At 44.1% G+C, this 23,430-nt stretch overlaps 1 protein-coding gene across 4 annotated transcripts in view; it reads left to right on the plus strand.

Annotated features, from left to right (window-relative positions):
• The window catches only part of LOC121297954 (rho guanine nucleotide exchange factor 3-like), a 106,555-nt gene that overhangs the window by 77,569 nt on the left and 5,556 nt on the right, over positions 1–23,430 (plus strand). For 3 of the 4 annotated variants that reach the window (XM_041224586.1, XM_041224588.1, XM_041224587.1), the window contains 7 exons: positions 6,908–7,015; positions 11,189–11,359; positions 13,153–13,215; positions 14,248–14,344; positions 14,518–14,594; positions 20,374–20,631; positions 22,390–22,560. In XM_041224586.1, the coding sequence (XP_041080520.1) occupies positions 6,908–7,015; positions 11,189–11,359; positions 13,153–13,215; positions 14,248–14,344; positions 14,518–14,594; positions 20,374–20,631; positions 22,390–22,560 (945 nt within the window). Of the gene's footprint in view, positions 1–4,217; positions 4,693–6,907; positions 7,016–11,188; positions 11,360–13,152; positions 13,216–14,247; positions 14,345–14,517; positions 14,595–20,373; positions 20,632–22,389; positions 22,561–23,430 lie in introns of those variants that run through there. The other variant, XM_041224589.1, reaches the window with a different exon arrangement.

The following is a 23,430-nucleotide window of genomic DNA, read 5'->3' on the forward strand; positions in this document are numbered from 1 at the left end:
GCAAAGCTGCTGAGACCCAATTACCAGCAAATCACTGCAAGGAAAACACATTGCAAACAAATCAGGTATACAGACATGAAATATATCTAATATATCCATTGCATTATTTAAAAATATAAAAGAAACATAATGGTCAGATTGAAGACATTGAAAAAGACTGTCACAATGTTTGTCATTGAATTTTTGTAGTGTTTCAAAATGTAGCTCTAGTGAGTGTTCAGCAGTTCTGGATCACATTCTCATGTATACGTGCATATGTATAAATACATGCAGAATATATTACCTATGTGTTAAACCAATCCATGTGATTTAGCACCGTACTGGAAATGTAATCAGGGATGTCACAAAAAGGGGCAATTGCGAATACTTATTTCTGCCATATATGTAGTGTGTACGGTATTTAATTATTATGTTTTTATTTTCTACAATATTGGTCTGTTGAGCAGTTAAAATGGGCTACCTTGCTTTACTGGGACTTTATTTACTATGTATTTATTTATTTATGAATGCATTTTGCACAGTTGAAGCTTCACAATAATGAAGTATAGTTAATGAAATCTATAGTTCTCATACATGTCAATAATATCATAATAATATCCTGTCTGCTGAACAATGAATGTTAGGGCTGATGCTTCAGAGCCACAGAGTTGCTTTGGATGAATCTCAAGTGCTCTATTGTTTTCTTTCTGTTACCAAAACATTGCTTCCTGTATGCAAACTGAGACTGGAAAGGGTTTGGACTGCTCTGGATTGTTAGCATGTAAGATTGATGAGGTAATGCACCCAGCTATTGTCTTGTTGGTTAATCAGCCATTGATTAATCAGGCATTGCTGTGAATAAGGGGGAGCAGGTTTGTTTCCATTGTGCTGCTCACATTGTGATGTATAGCTACCAGCTCGGCTTGGCTGGAAGGCAGTACCAGGGCTTCACATGCCAGTTGCAGGCGGGGCAAGTCTTTGTTTTGCCAGCACAGGTTTAACAGGAGGGACTTCCAGACCTTGTTATAATTGTATGGAATTTGAAACCTAGATTCCGGGAGATGTTGGTATAAGAGCTAGTTAAACAGCTTCTAAACCCCTCAGACTGGCTCGATTTGAAGTGTTTGTGGACTAACTCCTCACGTGGGGATGCCTGTGCCTTTCAGAACCAACCGTGCTGCAGTACACCATAGGAAACTATTGGAAGTGAGCAAACATTCCCTTGCATCAACACATGTACAGGTTTATTCAGAAGGACTCAGTGGTCAGGCTAGTATCAATAAGGTATAGTGGCACCCACAATTATTCCAGCTGGTACCCTTCATTTTAATATCCATCACACTCAAATCAGGAAACAACAGCCTTGTATATTGGAGAGAGTTTTATTTTTCAGTTTCTTTATTTAAAGGGGTGCTAACATTTGTTTCCTTGCTAATTTATTAGCATCCTTTTCATGGAGCCCCTTTCCTTGTGATGAACCCTTTGGTTCTGTGCTTGCATTGTTCTGTTTTTCTTTTCAAGTGCAGCTCTGTCACCCAGGGCTGCTGCTTGCTGTTTATCACACGAGTTCAGCCACATTATTGGAGTCACATGCACCTGCAGCTCAGCATTTGGTACCAAAAAGCAGCTGTAACTTTCAAACCGTACGGCTGTATTTGGAAGAGCTGTGGCCCAAATTTAAAAACAAACCAAGCAAAGAATGTAAATGTGTTCATCACGAGGACGAGGGTGAAGGAGCTAGAGCCTTGGCTAGCTCTGGGATTGTGCTGTTTATGTAGCGTGACTCCATGGCCACTACAGGAAGTCTGTGCCAGTGTAAACTTGGGCTCAAGAACAAAGAGGCACTTAGGGAATTGGGAGTGAGTTATCAGGGACTGCACTTATTACAGTCAAACAATAGGAAAGCTTTGCTCTAGGTAATTATGTAATGCCTGTTCCAGGGAAGTCCCGAGGCATTTGTCGTCACCACTTATAACTAGTCTGCTATTGTCATCTCACACTCTGTGCTCCTGAGCCCTTGCGAGCAATGGTTTCACAATAAAATAAAAAAAGAAACTGGAGGTTTCTTTCCCATGTATAAAAGGTGAATAATCTCAGCGATTTTGTAGACTTTTCAGAGTCACTTATTACATTACACACATGTTGGCAGATTTCCCACACAGAATATTTAACCATGGGTGTTGTATAAATAGGATACTGCATGGTCCAGTGAGATAACATCACGACCTGAACCATGCTGTATTATAAAGGAGCTGGATTCAAAGTGTACACACACTTCCCTTCCCAATTCTCTCCCACTGCATGCTGGAGAGTCCAGGGGGACTTTCTGAGCCACTGGAATTAAATTCTCTGTAAATGTTTCTGATTCTCCTTTCCCATAGCGCTCGAGCAGGGAGGCAGGCCTTTCATGTGGAGCCGTAGTGTGGGTACCTCGAGCAGGGAGGCAGGACCTGCATGTGGAGCCCTGTGTGGGTAGCAGGACCAGGGAGGCAGGACCTGCATGTGGAGCCCTTTGTGGGTAGCAGGAGCAGGCAAGAGGACACCCTGAGACTGACAGAGTGGCTGGTCCGGTCCTCCATTCACACACTCAAATGACTTCTGGTTTCTGAAGCTGGGTGCACAGGAGGCTATGGGAGGATGTAATAAATAATCCCCAGAAATGTCTTTGTAGAACTTGAACATGATTGTGGGTCACTGCATCTTTCTGCTGAGACTGACAGCATTGCACTGGCTGGTGTGGTGTTTATTTTGTGCTGTGAATTACACTGATGTTCAAGTGGGTCTAGGTTGAGACCTCCATGTATATTTAATTGGATTCGAAGCCAGCCCTCCAGAGCTGCAATCTGGGCTCCTGGCTTCAGATTTATAGTAGAGCAGGAGCTGTAGTGAAAGAGATTTGTGACTCGTGCAAGAATATCATTTGTGGCAACAGCCATCCCTATCAGACAGTGGAATGATGTTGGCAGGCAGGCAGACAGGCAGCATTGATACATCAGAGCCCCTATGCCTCCCCAGCCTTTCACTGTCTGCTGCGCTAACAGCCCCCTGACAGGCAGCACCAACTCTAAAGAGCAATATCAGCTTCCAGTGTCCACTGTCTTGCCCCCAATCCATGGGCAAGACAGTGACTGTGATACAAATGGATTCTTAGCTATGTGGTTATAAATGCTTCTGGGGAGCAAGGTGGCATAGATCAATACCTTTGTGCATTCTGACCTGTTCAGTGTTTCATCCAGTATTTGCAGTTTCTAGGGTTAGGGTTAAAAGAGTTCTAATAAAGGCATTTTCCACTAGTTTTTATTTTATTTTATTTTATTTTTAACTTCAGATTATGCAGATTTCAAATACAACTTTTTCATATGTCTAGAGAACCGCTCATCCAGTTGTGATGAAACTTGGTAAGGACATTCTTTAATACATGTTATTGAGAGTATCCCAATCTTTGGCTATGCACGTGCCCGTGTCTGTGTGCATGTCACACGTTCTGTTTGTACATCATGCTGTAGGGTAACGACTTCTCTAGTTTATTATTTACACTCGTGGCTGGGAGTGTATGTGAGTAAGTGAAGGGACATGTAATTGCTGATGGCATTCATATATCAAGCTATCAAACAGGGTTAAATGGAGATAGAATTGAGCTGTCCTGAAAGGTAGCTATCCAGGTGTTCAGAACAAGGACATTCCTGCTGTATCATGGTTGCAGCTGCTGCTAGATAGAGCCTGCCTCTCTCCCTCCCTCCCTGCCTGCCTGCCTGCCTACCTGCCTGTCTGCCTGTCTGCCTGTCTGCTGCCTTCCTGCCTTCCTGCCTTCCTGCCTGCCTGCCTGCCTGCCTGCCTCCCTCCCTGCCTGCCTGCCTGCCTGCCTGCCTGCCTGCCTCCCTCCCTCCTCCCTCCCTGCCTGCCTGCCTGCCTGCCTGCCTCCCTCCTTCCCTGCCTGCCTGCCTGCCTGTCTGCCTGCCTCCCTCCCTCCCTGCCTGTCTGCCTGCCTGCCTGCCTGCCTGCCTGTCTGCCTCCCTCCCTGCCTGCCTCCCTCCCTCCATGCCTGTCTGCCTGCCTCCCTCTCTGCTTGCCTGCCTGCCTGCATGCCTCCCTCCCTCCCTGCCTGCCTGCCTGTGTAACCGTCCTTGTGGTTGGGGGCATATGTTAGCTAGCGCAGTAGTCTCTTGAAGGAAGCTGCTTAAGACTGTGCTGAGAATGAGGATGCAGCTACACTGACGTCAGCCTCTGCAGACCCCAGTGTGGAGGAGATTTGTCTGTGGAACAAGGACGAAGAATCAAGGCTTTCAAAAGCAGCCCTTGTATTGTTCTTGCCGATTTCCTCTTGACTCTTGTCGTGCAGAATACGGAGGTGCCCCCCGGGTGTGTCTGCAGCAGCGGCCTGTGTGCTTTGTGCTGTTGTTGTGAATGGAGGGCAAGCTCAATGTATTGGTCGTGCTGCACAGCTTGCAGTCTGCCGCTCTGGAGCATGGAAATACATGAAGCCTGACCGCCAAAGCGGAGGAGAAGGAGACTTGGGGACTGAGACCGAAGCAGAGACCCTGCAGCTGGATGAAGGGACTATAAGTTAGGCCAGCGGGGAGATTTCCACGGGGACACAGAAATGGCTGAGGCAGAGACGGTCTTTAGTGTTGAAGAAATGAAATGTTGCGTAGATCTTTGTCAAGAGTAATTGCTACCTGATGTAGCGGTCAAATGGAAATTGCAAAACGGAAGGTACCTGTGCATTTCAGCTTCTCCTTGATTTATAACTGAAAGAGCTGCTGTTATCTATGTGCTGTTGTGGCGGTTTGTCTGGTTCCCCCCGTCAGATCGAATCGAACTGAAGAAGCCTTGTTTAGCAGATAGAGAGGATAGGGAACTCAATTTGAATTGGAGGTTGTTTCTTAATGTGCCCATGCTATGAGAAGTGCATGTTTCACAAGCCAAGGGGTGTCAGTCTGGGGAGCACACAAAGGAACCCCTGCACCCTGTCCCATATCAATGAACACAAGCAGGGAAACACTTTAGAACAGTGGCAGGTTTTTTCCTGCATGACTAAACAACAGTGTCTGTTTCAACTATTCTTTTGGGATTCTCTCGTTAGACAGGACAATCCCAATTAGTTAATCAGTCTTTACACGCTCTACTGTAGGCTGCTATTAAGCAAAAAAGCAATGTATCACTGCATAAGTTAAGAAATGTACTGCGTTAAGAAATGTAATGTTCAATAATTGCTGCTTGAGATGTGGGGATGAGCATGCAGTTCATCATTGTAGACTGTGGGGCGAGCATGCAGTTCATCATTGTAGACTGTGGGGCAAGCATGCAGTTCATCATTGTAGACTGTGGGGCAAGCATGCACTTCATCATTGTAGACTGTGGGGGTGAGCATGCAGTTCATCATTGTAGACTGTGGGGGTGAGCATGCAGTTCATCATTGTAGACTGTGGGGGTGAGCATGCAGTTCATCATTGTAGACTGTGGGGCGAGCATGCAGTTCATCATTGTAGACTGTGGGGCAAGCATGCACTTCATCATTGTAGACTGTGGGGGCGAGCATGCACTTCATCATTGTAGACTGTGGGGCAAGCATGCACTTCATCATTGTAGACTGTGGGGCGAGCATGCACTTCATCATTGTAGACTGTGGGGCAAGCATGCACTTCATCATTGTAGACTGTGGGGCGAGCATGCACTTCATCATTGTAGACTGTGGGGCAAGCATGCACTTCATCATTGTAGACTGTGGGGCGAGCATGCACTTCATCATTGTAGACTGTGGGGGCGAGCATGCACTTCATCATTGTAGACTGTGGGGCGAGCATGCAGTTCATCATTGTAGACTGTGGGGCAAGCATGCACTTCATCATTGTAGACTGTGGGGCGAGCATGCAGTTCATCATTGTAGACTGTGGGGCAAGCATGCACTTCATCATTGTAGACTGTGGGGCAAGCATGCACTTCATCATTGTAGACTGTGGGGCGAGCATGCAGTTCATCATTGTAGACTGTGGGAGCGAGCATGCACTTTCCCCCGTCATGTTCCCCTGTGCCCTGTAGTTCCCATGCTTTACCACATCATTCCTCTGTTTATCACACCTTGGTTTACCAAAAGTAGGTCTAGTGACTCCTGGCAAACACTTTTCTCACGGCTTTCTGACATTTAACCCTTTTACAACCAGTTTGTAATATATGTTAATATATATTAAAGTATTGGTTTATATATTCATGTTTCAGTATACAATGATATTTAATCAAAAAAAGATTATTGTTAATAATAAGTATATATATATACCTATATTCATATATAATATATCATATAGATATATATATTATATATATTTTATATCATCATAAATATATATGGCCCTTATATTAAAAATTGTATATAAATGGGAATATAATTTTTACTTTGTTTGCCCCCCTAGTAGACAGGAAAACCAAACATGTAATGTCAGTTTTTGTAACACATTTTTTATTTTTTTTTGTTCCTGGGTAGTAAGTATTATTTCCTAATTGTTTATGCCTCAAAAGTATAGAAAATGGCTATTATTCCCCACAAACTTTGCTTTTGTGACCAGGACAGTGATATTTCAAAATATCACTATTTCCAATGGGAAAACGGGCAAATGTGTGTCTTTTCGTTCACATAAAGTCAGTAAAAAACAACATATGAATCCAAATTAACATGTATTTATACTAAAGTAATACAAAAATGACTAACAAAGATTTAGAAGTGAGTAGTTTTTCGAGATTTACGATTATACTGTAAATACACTACAATATCACTGTCCTGGTCACAAAAGCAAAGTTTGTGGGGAATAATAGCCATTTGCTATACTTTTGAGGCATAAGCAATTAGGAAATTATACTTACTACCCAGGAACAAAAATTGTGTTACATAGTGTTATACAGCCATCTGACTGTTCGTCTTCCCTCCATGTAACAGGAGCCCAGTAGCAAGCGGGTGAAGCCTCTCTCCAGGGTGACATCTCTGGCCAGCCTCATCCCCCCTGTGAAGACCACGCCTCTGAAGAGGATCGGCCAGACCCTGCAGGTACGGTTGTCCTGGAGCAGGGCTGGGCTCACGTCACAGTGAAGCCATGCTGTTTAATCCCAGCCACACTGGCATTGAGGAGCTCTTCCTGAATCACTATTGAAAGTAAATCAGGAAGTGGGTATTGACCATGGTCTGGAGTAAACCTTAGTAATTAAAATCCACACATTTTAATATAAATATAGAATGTTTGCAGGGAGCTTTACAAATACGAAAATATAAAAGTAGAAGATATCATAAATGGAACGTAGATGCTGTTCGGAGTGGACCTGTGCTAACCATCATCCACAGATGCCTCGTGAGTGCGGGTGCGAGTGCAGGATGTTTCGCGATGTGTTCATCGTGCTGGCTCTCGTGAGCCATTGCAGTGCCAGTGTTTGTCTGTCTGCCTGTCTGTCTGCCTGTTTGTTTGTCTGCAAAACCCAGTGTGAATATACAGGCCAAACAGGGATCTGGGGTGAGAGGAGAGGACTGTTCCCAGAAGAGAAGAGGATTAGATTACATAGCGCTGCCAGGAAACACACATCAGCTACAATGTTTACTTCATGAGTATTAGCTGCCCTTTCAAAAAGACTGAAATGGAGTAATGCAATTGCGTAGGACCTAACCATTTGCAGGGGAACAGTTTGACACATGTATTGGCTAATTACAGTTTTTTTTGTTTTTTTTTAAATAGTATTTGTTTTTTTGAGGGGTTTGGGTCATGTAAGGCAAGTATACAGTCTTTATGCATTGTTAATTGAAGCCTTTTATAAGTATATCCAAAATAAATGTTTACCATTTTTCTCAGGTCACTTCTGTGTTGAGTATATATTTTAAATGCATTATTGATTTTGCCTAGAGCAACCTATATTTTATATTTTAAATATAATGCTATATTTTACCAAATTATATTTGTATAAGCAGTTGTGTGTTTAAACACCATGGGGCCCTTATCTTAAAGCAAAGACACTTTTTCAAAGAGGAGTAAATGAATTGAACAGGCTGGCGGCAGTGCTTTTCAGCTGCCTGTCTCCAGCGTTCTGCTGCTGCTGTTGTTCTCACTTTATTCTGCAGTTCAGTACCTGGGGGAGGGGAGGCAGCTCCCTGCACTGTGGGTTTGTTCCATAGCGTGACTACACCAGAGATCCTGCATCCCCCTGGGCCTATTGATCTCCAGCGCTGTCTGTGAGGGAGGGTTTGTGCCGCCTCTGAAGAGAGAGATAGAGGCTGCTTCACTCCACTGACGAGCAGTGTGGCAGCTAGACTCCTCTGTGAGAGAGCCACACTGGCCTTGCTTAGTGTTACAACTGTATTTAGACAGCTGTTGTTTTAATTTACGTAATTACAGAGGTGGCTCGGAACAAAAGTCCCTTTGATATTAAGTCTAGCCAAAGCTGTATAGCATTTAATTGATGAATGCGATACATTCAGCTTTGTCTATATGTTCTTGTAGAGCAGAGACCAAAGCCTGTTTATTTTCTTACTGGTTGTTCCCCCAAGGACCTTTGTTAGCCATAACCTTCTCTGTTGTTTGGAAAATAGCCTCTGAGAGATTTGTTGTATTGCTAATAGTACAACTCCTTCAAGCCCAATGTGTCTGGGATTCTGTTACTCTTCTTATTAATGACCTGAGCTGCTAATGAATTCTGCAATTCTCAGACTTAATGTTTAAATGTGCATTGAATTGACTATATATATATATGTATATATAATATATATATATATAACAATAGGAATATATATATATATATATATATATATATATATATATATATATATATGAAACTGATGCAGTCTTCAGAGGTAACATTTGTCTACTTGGCTTAGTTCTTATACAGTTTATGATTGTGCTTTTTAAGTTACCTTAGTATAGATGATGTATCTGATTTTGTAGTCTCTTTTAGGTAAGGATTCTTTAAAAGAAACGGAACAGGTTACAATGAGGAACTGTTTTGGGCTTGTTTAACATGCTGAGTCACCTAATCACTGTAGGAGATGTAGCGATTGGAAGCTGTAGTTTCCAGCAGCTTATGCAAGCAACGTGCAATTGCTGACGCCTGCAAGACAGGTGGTTGTGTTGGGATTGAGGCCCACTCTCCTGTTTTATTTTCCTGTTTTATTTTCCAAAGACAGACATTTGAGCCTTGAGATTACTATGCCACGGTGTTACCAGTAAGGCTGTGTGCGTGCTCATTTACCAGTGAAGAGTGCCTTGTGTTCGCATGCATTGTTGTTGTGGCTGTGAGCAGCTGATTAACGCAGCCCTCTATAACTCTTGCTATCTTTTGTCTCTGACATAAACAATCTCACATGTGCCAGAGGCCATTTAATAAAAATAGGTTGCTTTGCTGTGGCGCACAGCCCATCGTTTTCTATTTTTAAGCACCCTTGAGTATACTTTTTTATTATTACAATTAAAGAAACTGCACGTCCTGGAAGTTTATACCAGCCCATAAAAGAAAGAAAGCTTATTTTCATACCAGCAATCTTGTATTAAAGTTTTAACTTTGATAAGTAAAGCCCTATTGAAAAACAAAAACCCCACCCTTCTCAATTTTTGAAACTCAAGTGGTTTACAACTGATCCCAGTTTCGTCTGGCATCACAGCGTCACTGACAAAGGCTATTGTTTTACCTGACAGACCATCATGGTTTATGATTTTCTTTTAGGGTGGGAATTTATTTTTTAAAGGTTTAAAAATAACTGCGCTGCAGAGTTCCATTTTCAGCCTGGCTTCCTGTGCATTCGCTCATCTAGCATCCTTGAAAACACTGAAAAGGTTAAATACGTTCAAATAAAACATGAACTTGACTGCAGGCGATTTGTTTTGACAATTGATGCAAAGCAGCTTCTTTGTGTTAAAGGATTATTGCAGACATGTTTAGGCAGGTCTGAGTGACACTCAGTCAGCAAGAGAATCCAGCAGAGACTTGCAGGGACCCCTGACTCGCTGCCAGAACGACTGGGTTTTCTTGCCTCGTCTGGCTGAGCTCACAAAGTCAGCTGTACTGGCACAAGGTCCCCGTACACAGTCTGCCAGCTCCGATCAACTGGCTGAGGAACGCATTGTAAAGCACAGAGAGGTATGGTAAAGTATAGGAAAGCATTGTAAAGCACAGAGAGTTATGGTAAAGCATGGAAAAGCATTGTAAAGCACAGAGAGGTATGGTAAAGCATAGGAAAATATTGTAAAGTACAGAGACGTATGGCAAAGTATAGGAAAGCATTGTAAAGCACAGAGAGGTATGGTAAAGCATAGGGAAGCATTGTAAAGCACAGAGAGGTGTGGTAAACCATAGAGAAGCATTGTAAAGCACAGAGAGGTATGGTAAAGCACAGGGAAGCATTGTAAAGCACAGAGAGGTATGGTAAAGCATAGGAAAGCATTGTGAAGCACAGAGAGGTCTGGTAAAGCATAGGAAAGCATTGTAAAGCACAGAGAGGTATGGTAAAGCACAGGGAAGCATTGTAAAGCACAGAGAGGTATGGTAAAGCATAGGAAAGCATTGTGAAGCACAGAGAGGTCTGTTAAAGCATAGGAAAGCATTGTAAAGCACAGAGAGGTATGGTAAAGCACAGGGAAGCATTGTAAAGCACAGAGAGGTATGGTAAAGCATAGGAAAGCATTGTAAAGTACAGAGACGTATGGTAAAGCATAGGAAAGCATTGTAAAGCACAGAGAGGTCTGGTAAAGCATAGGAAAGCATTGTAAAGCACAGAGAGGTCTGGTAAAGCATAGGAAAGCATTGTAAAGCACAGAGAGGTCTGGTAAAGCATAGGAAAGCATTGTAAAGCACAGAGAGGTATGGTAAAGCACATGGAAGTATTGTAAAGCACAAAGCTTATTATCATTCAGCTGCGGACTCCACTTTTTCTACATACTGTATATCCTCTTATTGCATGAGAGGTTTCTTTACAGTTCAAGCTGCCAAGCAGGCAGATCCTGCAACAGTGCATTATTAAACAGCAGTGTATACTGTGTGACTCTAAAGCGCGTTGGGGTGCCTCGGCATGAATGGCGCTATATACAATACATTTGATTGATAAACAGAACATGTTGAGGAATGTTTGGACTGGTGAATGCAGTTTATTTTGAGTTTGATCAGACTTCAGTGTTTCCTGTGTTTGTAGTGGTAGGGGTAATCAAGGAGATGGTCACTCAGCTGTTGTTTTTCATTGCTTCTTTTCCAGCGGTCCATCAGCTTCCGCAGCGAGAGCCGCTCTGAGATCCCCACCCCGCGGCCCTGGTCCCGCAATGCCCCCCCTGCGATCACCAAGCGCAGAGACAGCAAGCTGTGGAGTGAGACCTTTGACGTGAGAGTCAACCAAATGCTCTCCGCCAAGGAGATCAAGCGGCAAGAGGTAAGGGTCTGGAAGCCTCTGTGTGTTTGTTCCTTTGGCTGGGAGAGGAGCTGCCTTCCTCCTCAGGATGTACAGGAGTTAATTTGTGTTCCAGAATAACAGGGTGAGTCGGTCACTCAGAGAGGTGTCTCAGTGGACAGTGTTCAGCAGGGTGAGCCGGTCACTCAGAGAGGTGTCTCAGTGGACAGTGTTCAGCAGGGTGAGCCGGTCACTCAGAGAGGTGTCTCAGTGGACAGTGTTCAGCAGGGTGAGCCGGTCACTCAGAGAGGTGTCTCAGTGTACAGTGTTCAGCAGGGTGAGCCGGTCACTCAGAGAGGTGTCTCACTGGACAGTGTTCAGCAGGGTCAATCGGTCACTCAGAGAGGTGTCTCAGTGGACAGTGTTCAGCAGGGTCAGTCGGTCACTCAGAGAGGTGTCTCAGTGGACAGTGTTCAGCAGGGTGAGCCGGCCTGGTGGTGTTGTGATAAGGGCTGGGAGCTCATAATCTCTAGGTTTCAATGCAATCCCAAATGAAATTGACGGAACATTTCTGCAGGAATTTATAAGGCAAACTTAATAACACTGAACGTGATTTGATGATAAAAATAGAGAAATGACATTCACACACTGCCTCCTTCTCATTCACAACCAGTCTTTCATTCTCCAATGTCTGAAGCCACTATAGCTGAACTGCACAAGAGGCATTTAAGAATCTTTGCAGGGCTCAATTTCTTCAAAGGAAAGAAAGCTATCATAATGACATTTCTATACATCTGTTCATCTGTGGGAGTCTCACATACCATCTCGTTTGTGTTATTAAAAAGCCTGGATGCTTTAATCATGCATATCTGTCTGCCCATTTGATCCCCTCCCTGTGATTATTTTACCAAGTGTATGACAGTCACATCAAAGAGAATGGGAGACAGCGTGGCCAATTTGAAACAGCTGTTCAACTGGATGTAGTAGCCATGTACCTCGTTAAGACCAGGCAGTCTGACTGCCCTGAGGGAAAATCCAGCAGTCAACACCCTTGCTGTGTGCTGGTCAGAGCTGGTGGTTTACTGGTTTCCAGCTGGTTTAGGAGACTGGGGCTGGTTGAAGAGCTGGTTAACCTGCTCAATTACTTTACTGAGAAGTTAAATCAATTGTTTGTTGTCTCATCTACCTGTCTCATGTGTCTGTTTGTTGTAAATCTGGTCTGGGGTTTTAGATATCAGTAAGAAGCCAGCATGGTGCAGCCAGGGGAACCTATTGGTCTCATCACAATCCATTACACTGATTCTAAGCAGCGAGGGCTGCAAGGACATGATGCAGTCACTATACATCCTGAGGGCTGGACTGTATATTACTCTGAGGTGTCTCTTTCTTCTGCATTAAGTGTTGACAGCTCTAGTCTTCTTGCTTCTAGTCCTTTCTTTGCAGCCATTGCTAATATAGACAACCCTGAAATTCATTGATCCCTCATTATTTTGGTCAGGGCCGTGCATCCTTTAACCCAGTTTTAGGCCACTTCATGTTTAGTTTCTCGCAGCAGCATGTAGATTGTATTTACAAACTTTTTTTTCGTAATCCAAATATTGATCAGATGTTTCTTTAAGAAGTTGCTTAGCTTTTCTACAAAGTGCTTTTTAGACTAAGTATATAAAACTATGGACAGTGAAACTATCATGTTTTGTGCCAGCGTATATATTAAAAGGGTAGGTTGCATAGATTATAGTTTAAAACAAGGTTTTGTTTTGTTCATGCTGCTCTGATGTGCTTCGGAGATTTGTTCTTATGTAATTTTTTTGTTGTTGTCACGTTGTCTCCTGTAGGCAATCTTTGAACTATCCCAGGGAGAACAAGACCTAATTGAAGACTTGAAGCTCGCCAAGAAGGTGAGGCAATAACACAGAGAAAGGTGCAAGATTCATCCCAGAGGGGGTGGAGAGCGTCATGAGCACATCCAGTAGATAGCTGGAGGGTTGGGGTTTGAAACCAGGTGCAGGCTGCGGGCCATGTCTCTGACAGAATCTCAGATAACCACCAGCACTCTTATTACCCCACTGCTGAGCAGTGTGCAGAGTTCAGAGACACAGGGCTCTTATTATCCCACTGCTGAGCAGTGTGCAGAGTTCAGAGACACAGGGCTCTTATTATCCCACTGCTGAGCAGTGTTCAGAGTTCAGAGACACAGGGCTCTTATTATCCCACTGCTGAGCAGTGTGCAGAGTTCAGAGACACAGGGCTCTTATTATCCCACTGCTGAGCAGTGTGCAGAGTTCAGAGACGCAGGGCTCCTCTGCATTTGTTTAGAAAACAGTTCCTTTTCCCTGGTGCTCTTTTCTTAACTCTTTGATTTGAATGGTCTGAACAGTGCTGGATCTCAATAGCTCTTCATGGATCTCATTTCATTGTAGTAATGTTAATAATATAAATCACGCTGGGAAAGACTAAAGACCTAAAGACAGCCCTGTTCAATGGTAAATGCATTAGATGTGTATGAGAAAAGCAAGGGAAGCTTCATAATAGCCATGCAAATTCACCCCAGGATAAAAAGCAGCAGAGCAGTTAAACTGTTGTTTGGAAACGTTTCTTGCTACATTAATAACTTTCAAATTGTTATTCCTTCGTCAAGCCAAAAAGATGTTGCCAGACACACTTCCGGTCGAAATGTTTGTCTAATTTCATAACAGAGTTTCTCTTTAAGTTCAGTGCTGTTAGATGCATGACATTTTCTAATACTTAGCATGCATTGTTGTGACTGGCAAAAACTGATTGTCTGATTGGAGCATTTTGTGGTAAATGCATGTCCCGACTAATTAAAGCATGGAGGGAAGCGTACTCGATAGCGGTATTCATTTACAATGTGTCCACTTGAGTAAGTGAAGAGCAGTGTTGAGAATTAGGGCTCTTCTGTTTGTACACAGGCCTATCATGACCCCATGCTGAAGCTTTCCATTATGACAGAGCAGGAGCTCAACCAGATATTTGGGACTCTGGACTCTCTCATCCCTCTGCACGAAGGTAGAGAAACTTCTTTTTTTACTCGAACACAAAGTTGCCCTGTTTTCAGAGCTACCATAACAGTGAAGTCTCTTCCAGTGCTGTAAAGTTGTGCAAATGTTTGCAAGCTTCCTGCAAAGGAAATTGGCCTCCTTGTGACTGACAAACACTCATCATGTTTATGTCTTGGTCAGATCTTCTGAGCCGTCTCCGAGAGGCCAGGAAGCCGGACGGATCGACGGAGCATGTCGGCCACATCCTGGTAGGCTGGGTAAGGAAGCTCCTTTGTGTTTCTACCAGTCTGGTCAGATTGAACCCAGAGCAGAGCCGCCTTCTCTGTTCTGGCATTTCTAATTACTTCATTGCTGGCTCGGGAAATTAAATCTAAAGCAGATAATTGCTTTCAACACTGCATTCCACTTGTTGTTAGTTATAGTAGAGATTTTGACTTTTCTTTTAATGCAGTGCTTTTCTTTTACTTTTTGTACTGGAGTCCCCTAGTTCCAAAGAGCGCACCCTCAGAACGCCCCTTATAGAAGTTTCCCATGGTAGTTTTGCAGTTATTACTCCAAGCTTTTCCCTTGGTTACACCTTGCATTCCCCATTGTTTACCATAGTTTCCCATGTTTTTAGTATGCTGTACTATCTCTGTGTGCTTTACCATGCTTCCAATGTGCTGTATTACACTGTGCTGTGCTTTTACTGTGGTAAACATGCATGGCTGAACAGACCTCACAGACGCCCCTCTTCTTCACTGATTTGTAATCCGGATAGTGGTTACTGTAGAAATGTTGCTCTGATCCTAATCATTTAATACATTTTTAGTTATTTCTGAAATCATTGCAAACAGCCTAAAATAGGTATCAGTGTTTCCAACCCAAGCATCCGTTTCCCTCAACAGTCCCCTGAGTAATCAGCTTTATAATGGATTAATCAGAGCATGAGAATGGCTGACGTTTGAGCAGCCCAGTCTCCCGAGGTGAAGGACAGGGGAGGGGGGTGAACAACAGCCCAGCCTCCCGAGGTGAAGGGCAGGAGAGGGGGGTGAACAACAGTCCAGCCTCCCGAGGGAAGGGCAGGAGAGGGGGGTGAACGAGCAGCCCAGCCTCCCGAGGGAAGGGCAGGAGAGGGGGGTGAACGAGCTGCCCAGCCTCCCGAGGGAAGGGCAGGAGAGGGGGGTGAACGAGCAGCCCAGCCTCCCGAGGGAAGGGCAGGAGAGGGGGGTGAACGAGCAGCCCAGCCTCCCGAGGGAAGGGCAGGAGAGGGGGGTGAACGAGCAGCCCAGCCTCCCGAGGGAAGGGCAGGAGAGGGGGGTGAACGAGCAGCCCAGCCTCCCGAGGGAAGGGCAGGAGAGGGGGGTGAACGAGCAGCCCAGCCTCCCGAGGGAAGGGCAGGAGAGGGGGGTGAACGAGCAGCCCAGCCTGCCGAGGGAAGGGCAGGAGAGAGGGGTGAACGAGCAGCCCAGCCTCCCGAGGGAAGGTCAGGAGAGGGGGGTGAACGAGCAGCCCATCCTCCCAAGAGGGGGGTGAACGAGCAGCACCACCTGCATGTGTTTTGCCTACCAAGCTTTCAATACAGTATTGATACTTATGACTGACATTAACAGTGTGTGAGTGGAGGTCAGATATGTCTAGGTTGGTGGTGGTGAGACATATCAGTGAAGCAACTGCATGTCTCAAATCAAACTAACCCCCTCTATAAATCCATACACTGTGGAATGACATCACAACCCTTGGAAGGATTTACTGCAGTAATGAATGAAGAGTGACAGAACAGGTTTAGAACAAAAATAAATAAAAGACTTTGAAATATTGAAAGACAGGAATTGTGTCCAGCCACGTCAAGGCATGCAGCCCCGGAGCTGCAGGAATGTGCCATGTTTCAGCGTGGGGGTAGATGTTAGGCACTCCCAAATGCTTGAGATGACTGGGGCTCTATTTCATGGATCTGAATACTTCCACTGTTTAGATGACTGTTCTTCTTTGTGAAAGGAGTTTAAATCCCCCGTCTGCGCCCGCGGTTGTGTGAGAAGGTTTAGGTGTGTGAGGAATAGTTTCCCTGCTAGTGCTGGAATGTGCACGTTGCTGCTTCGTTTTTAATTAACCTGGAGAGCACAACTGCTTTTCTCATTTACATACTGACACAAGGCTGTTAACAGGCAGCTTGTGAGCTCTTTTTGGTAGAAGAGGTTTGTGAGAACGTAGCCTCATGCAGCACTCCTGTCAGGCTTGTCAAATGTCTCTGTGTTGCCGTGGATTGGATTATGTGTGTGTGCTGCTGTATAGAGAGATGACTCCTGCAGCTCTTATTATTGCTAACTGACTTTTCTTGTAGTTTTCTTATAGTTCTGGATAAATCGTTATCAGTAATAAGTATGTCAATTAGAACGAGTTGAAGCTGTTTCATTTTTTTCTAGAATTTCTGTAACTGTAATTCTAAAGTCTTCTAAAGAATAAAACCAAAACAATGAGAATAAATAGCTGTGAGATTAGATTATAAATTCAGTGACAGCGGTCTTGCTGCACTAATAAAATGAGCTTAAATGCAGAAGAAACACCAGTGAAAGCACGGTCAGCATGGGGAAGAACACACAACAGATTCCATCTGCAACGTGCTTCAGCTTCCCCCTCTGCCACCCCTTTTTAAATAAGCAAACACGTGTTTGGTTTGAATGACACCCAGAGGAAGGAGGGACCCCTGCGGAGTACAAGCACTCGATTAAGGGCCTTGTGGTTGCTGATTTGTTTGTCAGTAATGGGAATGGGGGTGTTTGGAATGGCTCATTTGTTTGTCAGTAATGGGAATGGGGAGTGTTTGGAATGGCTCATTTGTTTGTCGGTAATAGGAACGGGGGGTGTTTGGAATGGCTCATTTGTTTGTCAGTAGTGGGAACGGGGGGTGTTTGGAATGGCTCATTTGTTTGTCAGTAGTGGGAATGGGGGAGTGTTTGGAATGGCTGATTTGTTTCTCAGTAATGGAAACGGGGGGGGGGTCCTGCATCTTTAGGAAACAGAAGAGGAAAAGCAAACAAACAATAACTCAGGGGCTGAGCTGTTTTTCTAAAGTCTGGATTGCACAGTTCCTCACTGAACAGCATCCTCTCTGGTGGGGCTTGCAGTGGGATGGCCCCTAATGGAGCAATGGTTTCCCCTCCAGTGGGAGGCTGTGCAGGGTTAATTGTTTCACTGCAGCTGTGACAGGACCCCTCTGCATTACATCAGAGGTTAGTTTAGCCTCATTGCGGCAAGAACAAAAAGAGCAGCTTGTTGAGACTGTTTTAAGATGTAATTGACCTCTTTACATGTGCAGATCAAAAAGAAATTGATCTTACTGTAGAGGTCCAGCCACAGCCTTGCTGTAATACCTGCTTCTTTTGTTCTCAATAGACGCTATTCATGTCAGTTTGAACGAGACCTTTCTGTGGGTTTAACATGACTGGAGGAACCTCAATGACCTTTTCAACTGTAGCTTTTCAATGGCACCAAAAGTTACTCTTAAAACACTTCCCATAAGTTTCAGTGTCCATTGTTTACACTCTAGTTAATAGCAACCGCATGTATCAAACAAGCTATTGCCAGCCATGTTAATATCACCTTTGGGAAAGTGTTTAAATGTTGTACAGACTTCTGAAAATACAGCATCCAGTATTTTCAGAGCACAGAACCTTGCGATCTGCATGCTCACAGCAGTTGATAGCAAAGGTGGCAGGGCTAAGTACAGATGCCATTTAAATCATAAAAAAAGGAACCTCCTGGTGTTTTTGTTACAGACAGAAACAGGAGTCTTTTATTGTTTGAACTAGGCTTGGTACACTTAAGCCAACACTGTTTTAGAATTGCATAGACCACATGTACAGTTTAGTGCACGTCCTACTTAATAACTCAATGAAAATACGTATTTTAATGATGGTATTGTAATAATGCAATAGTGGTTAATGCTGTACTTGTTGAAGCAATGTTTTCTTTTGTGTGTGTTGTTTTTTATATTGTTATGACTGCCAGAAGCAGTTTACTGGTGCACTCCTGATAAAGCAGATACGTTGTAGGTCTAGTTTCTTCTTGGACTCTATGAAGTGCTGAAGGTAGCGGCCCTCGCAGTTTGCTTGTCGGAGCGCTCCTGTGTTTGTGGGGTGCAGTTTGCTTGTCGGAGTGCTCCTGTGTTTGTGGGGTGCAGTTTGCTTGTCGGAGTGCTCCTGTGTATGTGGGTGCAGTTTGCTTGTCGGAGTGCTCCTGTGTATGTGGGTGCAGTTTGCTTGTCGGAGTGCTCCTGTGTTTGTGGGGTACAGTTTGCTTGTCCAAGCGCTCATGTGTTTGTGGATGCAGTTTGCTTGTCGGAGCGCTCCTGTGTTTGTGGGGTGCAGTTTGCTTGTCGGAGTGCTCCTGTGTATGTGGGTGCAGTTTGCTTGTCGGAGTGCTCCTGTGTTTGTGGGGTGCAGTTTGCTTGTCGGAGTGCTCCTGTGTTTGTGGGTGCAGTTTGCTTGTCGGAGTGCTCCTGTGTATGTGGGTGCAGCTTGCTTGTCGGAGCGCTCCTGTGTTTGTGGGGTACAGTTTGCTTGTCCAAGCGCTCATGTGTTTGTGGGGTGCAGTTTGCTTGTCGGAGTGCTCTTGTGTATGTGGGTGCAGTTTGCTTGTCGGAGTGCTCCTGTGTTTGTGGGGTGCAGTTTGCTTGTCGGAGTGCTCCTGTGTTTGTGGGTGCAGTTTGCTTGTCGGAGTGCTCCTGTGTATGTGGGTGCAGTTTGCTTGTCGGAGTGCTCCTGTGTTTGTGGGGTGCAGTTTGCTTGTCGGAGTGCTCCTGTGTATGTGGGTGCAGTTTGCTTGTCGGAGTGCTCCTGTGTATGTGGGTGCAGTTTGCTTGTCGGAGTGCTCCTGTGTTTGTGGGGTACAGTTTGCTTGTCCAAGCGCTCATGTGTTTGTGGATGCAGTTTGCCTGTCCTGCTTCCCTGTTTAAAGTAGATTTTGGAAGTTGGTGGTAGGATGTTCTTGTGGAGTGTTTACTGTTACTCATTAATGCCATCAGAGAGATGAGTAATGCAGCTTCTCACAATTGTTTACTATGGGGAACTGAATCACAGTGCTTTGGATAAACTTTAACTTATTTTTAAACATGCTTGCTAAATCTGGTTGAAGTTACTGATTTCTAGTGTGCTAGCACCTTGTTTAGACAGGCTATTACACTGTTCAGTGATGAGCCTTTGGTTTGGTGTTCGATGACACTTTGGAAGAATTGTCTGTTGAGATGAAGTCATGTTGATTAAGGGTTTAATATGAACCAGCGTGGGAGGTGTCAGAAGAGGGTTACTTACACAACATGAAAACATGAAACCACGCGTTCACATTTCAGTAAATATACAAGCATGCTTATAGAGTTACTTGGGGATTGGAGAGAGAGAGAGAGAGAGAGAGAGAGAGAGAGAGAGAGAGAGAGAGAGAGAGAGAGAGAGGACACTGTGACAATAAATATACACGCACTGCCTCATTTAAATATATTTGTTATCGTGAGCTGTGTTGCCACATGATTTGCTCCAGATCGTTAAACTCTCACTTTGGCCCAAAGTGGATGCAATTTCGGTTTGTTTCAGCTGCAGCCTCCATTCATTGTTAGTCAGCTGCTGTAACAGCTCATTGCAAAGTGATCCCACCAGGGCCTAGTGCAATACACAGCCCTCACAGATAAGCTTGTGAAGCCACAGCAGCATTGCTCTTGCTGGGATACTAAAGGTTTCAGGGTTTATTCAGCATGTTGTCTGTTCTTGTCGCAACTAAACTGTTAGTGCTCTGAGACAGAGCTGCCTTGTGCATCGTGTACATTCTAGTTAATGCAACTTTATGGAAATGGGCCATGTAGGAAATTGTACTAATCTCTGTCTACCAAGTCCAGTGCTCTGTCATCAATACCCTTTCTCAGTATCTGCTGCTTAGTCCCGGCTGACTGCAGAATGACTCCGTATTTATATTTCTTTACATTTCTTGCCTTTTAATTAACAGCACCACTGTGCCACCCCCCCCAACACCCTGTATTGACAGTACCCTGTTTTCATTCTGCTTCTCCAGCTGCCCTGTCTGAACTCCTACGTCAGATACTGCAGTAACCAGGTGGCGGCCAAGGCTCTGCTGGACCACAAGAAGCAGGACCACCGCGTGCACGACTTCCTGCAGCGCTGCCTTGAGTCGCCCTTCAGCCGCAAGCTGGACCTCTGGAACTTCCTGGACACCCCGCGCAGCCGGCTGGTGAAGTACCCACTGCTGCTCCGAGAGATCCTGAAGCACACAGCCAACGAGCACACAGACCAACAGCACCTGGACGAGGCGGTGAGGCTCCCTCTTCCAGAGTGTGAAAGCAGGGAGGCTGACTGAGAGCAGGGCCTCCCAGCGTCAAGAGAGCGCATAGCCCAATCTTCTGATAAAACTGTACAAATAAGCAGCTTAGATGCAGCCCTGAAGTCTCTTTGCTAGTTGTATACAGTTAAAACAATAATATGATGAAGGGATCACAATCTCTCTTGTGCTTTTCCCATGGTTATGCTAGGCATAGTTGTCCATGCTTCACCACACCTGTCTGTTCTTTACAATGCTTACCGATGCTTTAGTAAACTTTAGAAAGGTTGTTGTTACATTTTACACAAAAGGTCCTTTTCTGAAGCATGCACACAGACAAATATGAGAAAAATAAAACCATTTCAATAACTGTGTACAACTATCAAGAAACAGCTTACTTACAGGAAGCAGCCGTGCAGGTCCTGTTGTGAGTGATAATTAATTCCTTGCTACAATTGTTTGATTCCTTTTTGAAGCTATGCCTTTGCCTTTGCTTCATTCACAATGTCTTGGAATCTGCAGGACATTCTGAATAAAGTAAAGATCGCAGCTTTTTAATTGATTGATTACACTGCGTAACAAATTATTATTTTTTTTTGTTCCTGGGTAGTAAGTGTTATTTCCTAATTGCTTATGCCTCAAAAGTATAGAACAGGGCTATTATTCCCCACAAACTTTGCTTTTGTGACCAGGACAGTGATATTTCAAAATATCACTATTTCCAATGGGAAAATGGGAAAATGTGTGTCTTTTCGTTCACATAAAGTCAGAAAAAAACAACATATGAATCCAGATTAACATGTATTTATACTAAAGTAAATACAGTATAATTGTAAATCTCGAAAAACTACTCACTTCTAAATCTTTTGTAGTCAACTTTGTATTACTTTAGTATAAATACATGTTAATTTGGATTCATGTGTTGTTTTTTTCTGACTTTATGTGAACGAAAAGACACACATTTGCAAAGTTTGTGGGGAATAATAGCCATTTTCTATACTTTTGAGGCATAAGCAATTAGGAAATAACACTTACTACCCAGGAACAAAAATTGTGTTAAATAGTGTTATTATTCTTTGAACCTTACAAGTCCCCTTTCACTGATTTTCTGGATTTACAAAGTCACGAACTGTTACAGAGAAGATGAAGGCATCTTTATTGAGGCAGCTGGCTGTCTTCATCCTGCTGTCTGAGAGCTTTGTTTTAATGTAATGTTTGGATTTGGGGTACACTAACTCCAATTCCATTTAATGTATGGCTATACAGGTCACTTTGTAACTAAAACAACAGCTGATACAGATACGTCATTGAGCTCTCTCCCTGACAGTGGCAGATATAACTATCAAAGCTGTGTGCCGCGCTTTCTGTCTGGGGTTTGAGTTAATAGATCACAATAGAAAGACACTTGTTTGGCATCCGAGAACCTTAATCACATTACCCCGGCTTGGCTAAAGAGGATTTCATTGCAGGCTATTTGTCTTGCAACTGGATCTGTTTTACTGAGCCCTGTGAGGGCTGCTAAGGGGAAGCTGCAAGGATTGCTAGCAGCTTTATGAGACGGAAACATCTCCTTCCAAGTCTTCATGCGTTCATCATGTAATGATGAGATAAAAGACTCAGGGCCTCCAGGACCAGATGTGTGCCCTCTGCTGTACAGTGTGGAGGTTGCGAGCGTTTTAAAAACAGCAGTACTGAAGATCTGTTCTGTTCTGTTAGCCACGTCTGACAGTCCTGTTTTGAATTCCTCCTCAGATCAACATCATTCAGGGAATCGTGGCGGAGATCAACGTGAAGACGGGGGAGTCGGAGTGCCAGTATTACAAGGAGAGGCTGGTTTACCTGGAGGACAACCAGAGGGACCTTCTCATTGAGAACTCCAGGGTGCTGAGCTGCCACGGGGAGCTGAAGAACAACAGAGGAGCAGTAAGTGTCTCGCCATCAAGGACACTCCCAGCATCCTTCTGAAATAATGTCAGATTCATCACACTCACACATCCTTCTGAAATAATGTCAGATTCATCACACTCACAGCAACCTTCTGAAATAATGTCAGATTCATCACACTCACAGCATCCTTCTGAAATAATGTCAGATTCATCACTCATAGCATCCTTCTGAAATAATGTCAGATTCATCACACTCACACATCCTTCTGAAATAATGTCAGATTCTTGGGTTTTAAAGCACCACACAACATGCTGAGAGATATCTTGATTGTAAAACAGAACAAGCCTTTCATTCACTTCCTCTTGTAAATCCTTTGAACAATTTGTTCTTCCCGAGGTCAACTACATCTTCATGATCGCAGGTTCAAAAGGGACATGCAATCCATCTAGCAGTGAGGAGCCTGGCTTCTAGTCGTGTCAGTTGGCTTTTTAATAGTAGGAGTCAAAGGCAGGCTGGGAAAGAGGGTTTTAGAACCCACACAAAGTCTATTTTAGAATTACTGAATATCCTGTGATTGAATGGCTGTTTAAAGTTATGAAAGACAGCAGAATGTTTTAAATTGCGTACTGGAAAAACAGAAATGAAAAAAGGGGTTTGTTTCCAAATAGAGAGCTTATATATCCACATGGGTCCACAGCCTTCTTCAATACATAAAAATAAAACCTGCATGGGGAAAGAAAATACCTGTAAAAGTGATGACAGAGCTGAACACAGGGTCTTGATTCAGTGATGTCAGCAATGGAAGCTGGTTCTGAACACAGGGTCTTAATTCAGTGATGTGAGCGATGGAAGCTGGTTCTGAACACAGGGTCTTGATTCAGTGAAGTGAGCGATGGAAGCAGGTTC

This window comes from Polyodon spathula, chromosome 23 (genome assembly GCF_017654505.1).
Source record: "Polyodon spathula isolate WHYD16114869_AA chromosome 23, ASM1765450v1, whole genome shotgun sequence".
In the NCBI taxonomy this organism is placed as follows: domain Eukaryota; kingdom Metazoa; phylum Chordata; class Actinopteri; order Acipenseriformes; family Polyodontidae; genus Polyodon; species Polyodon spathula.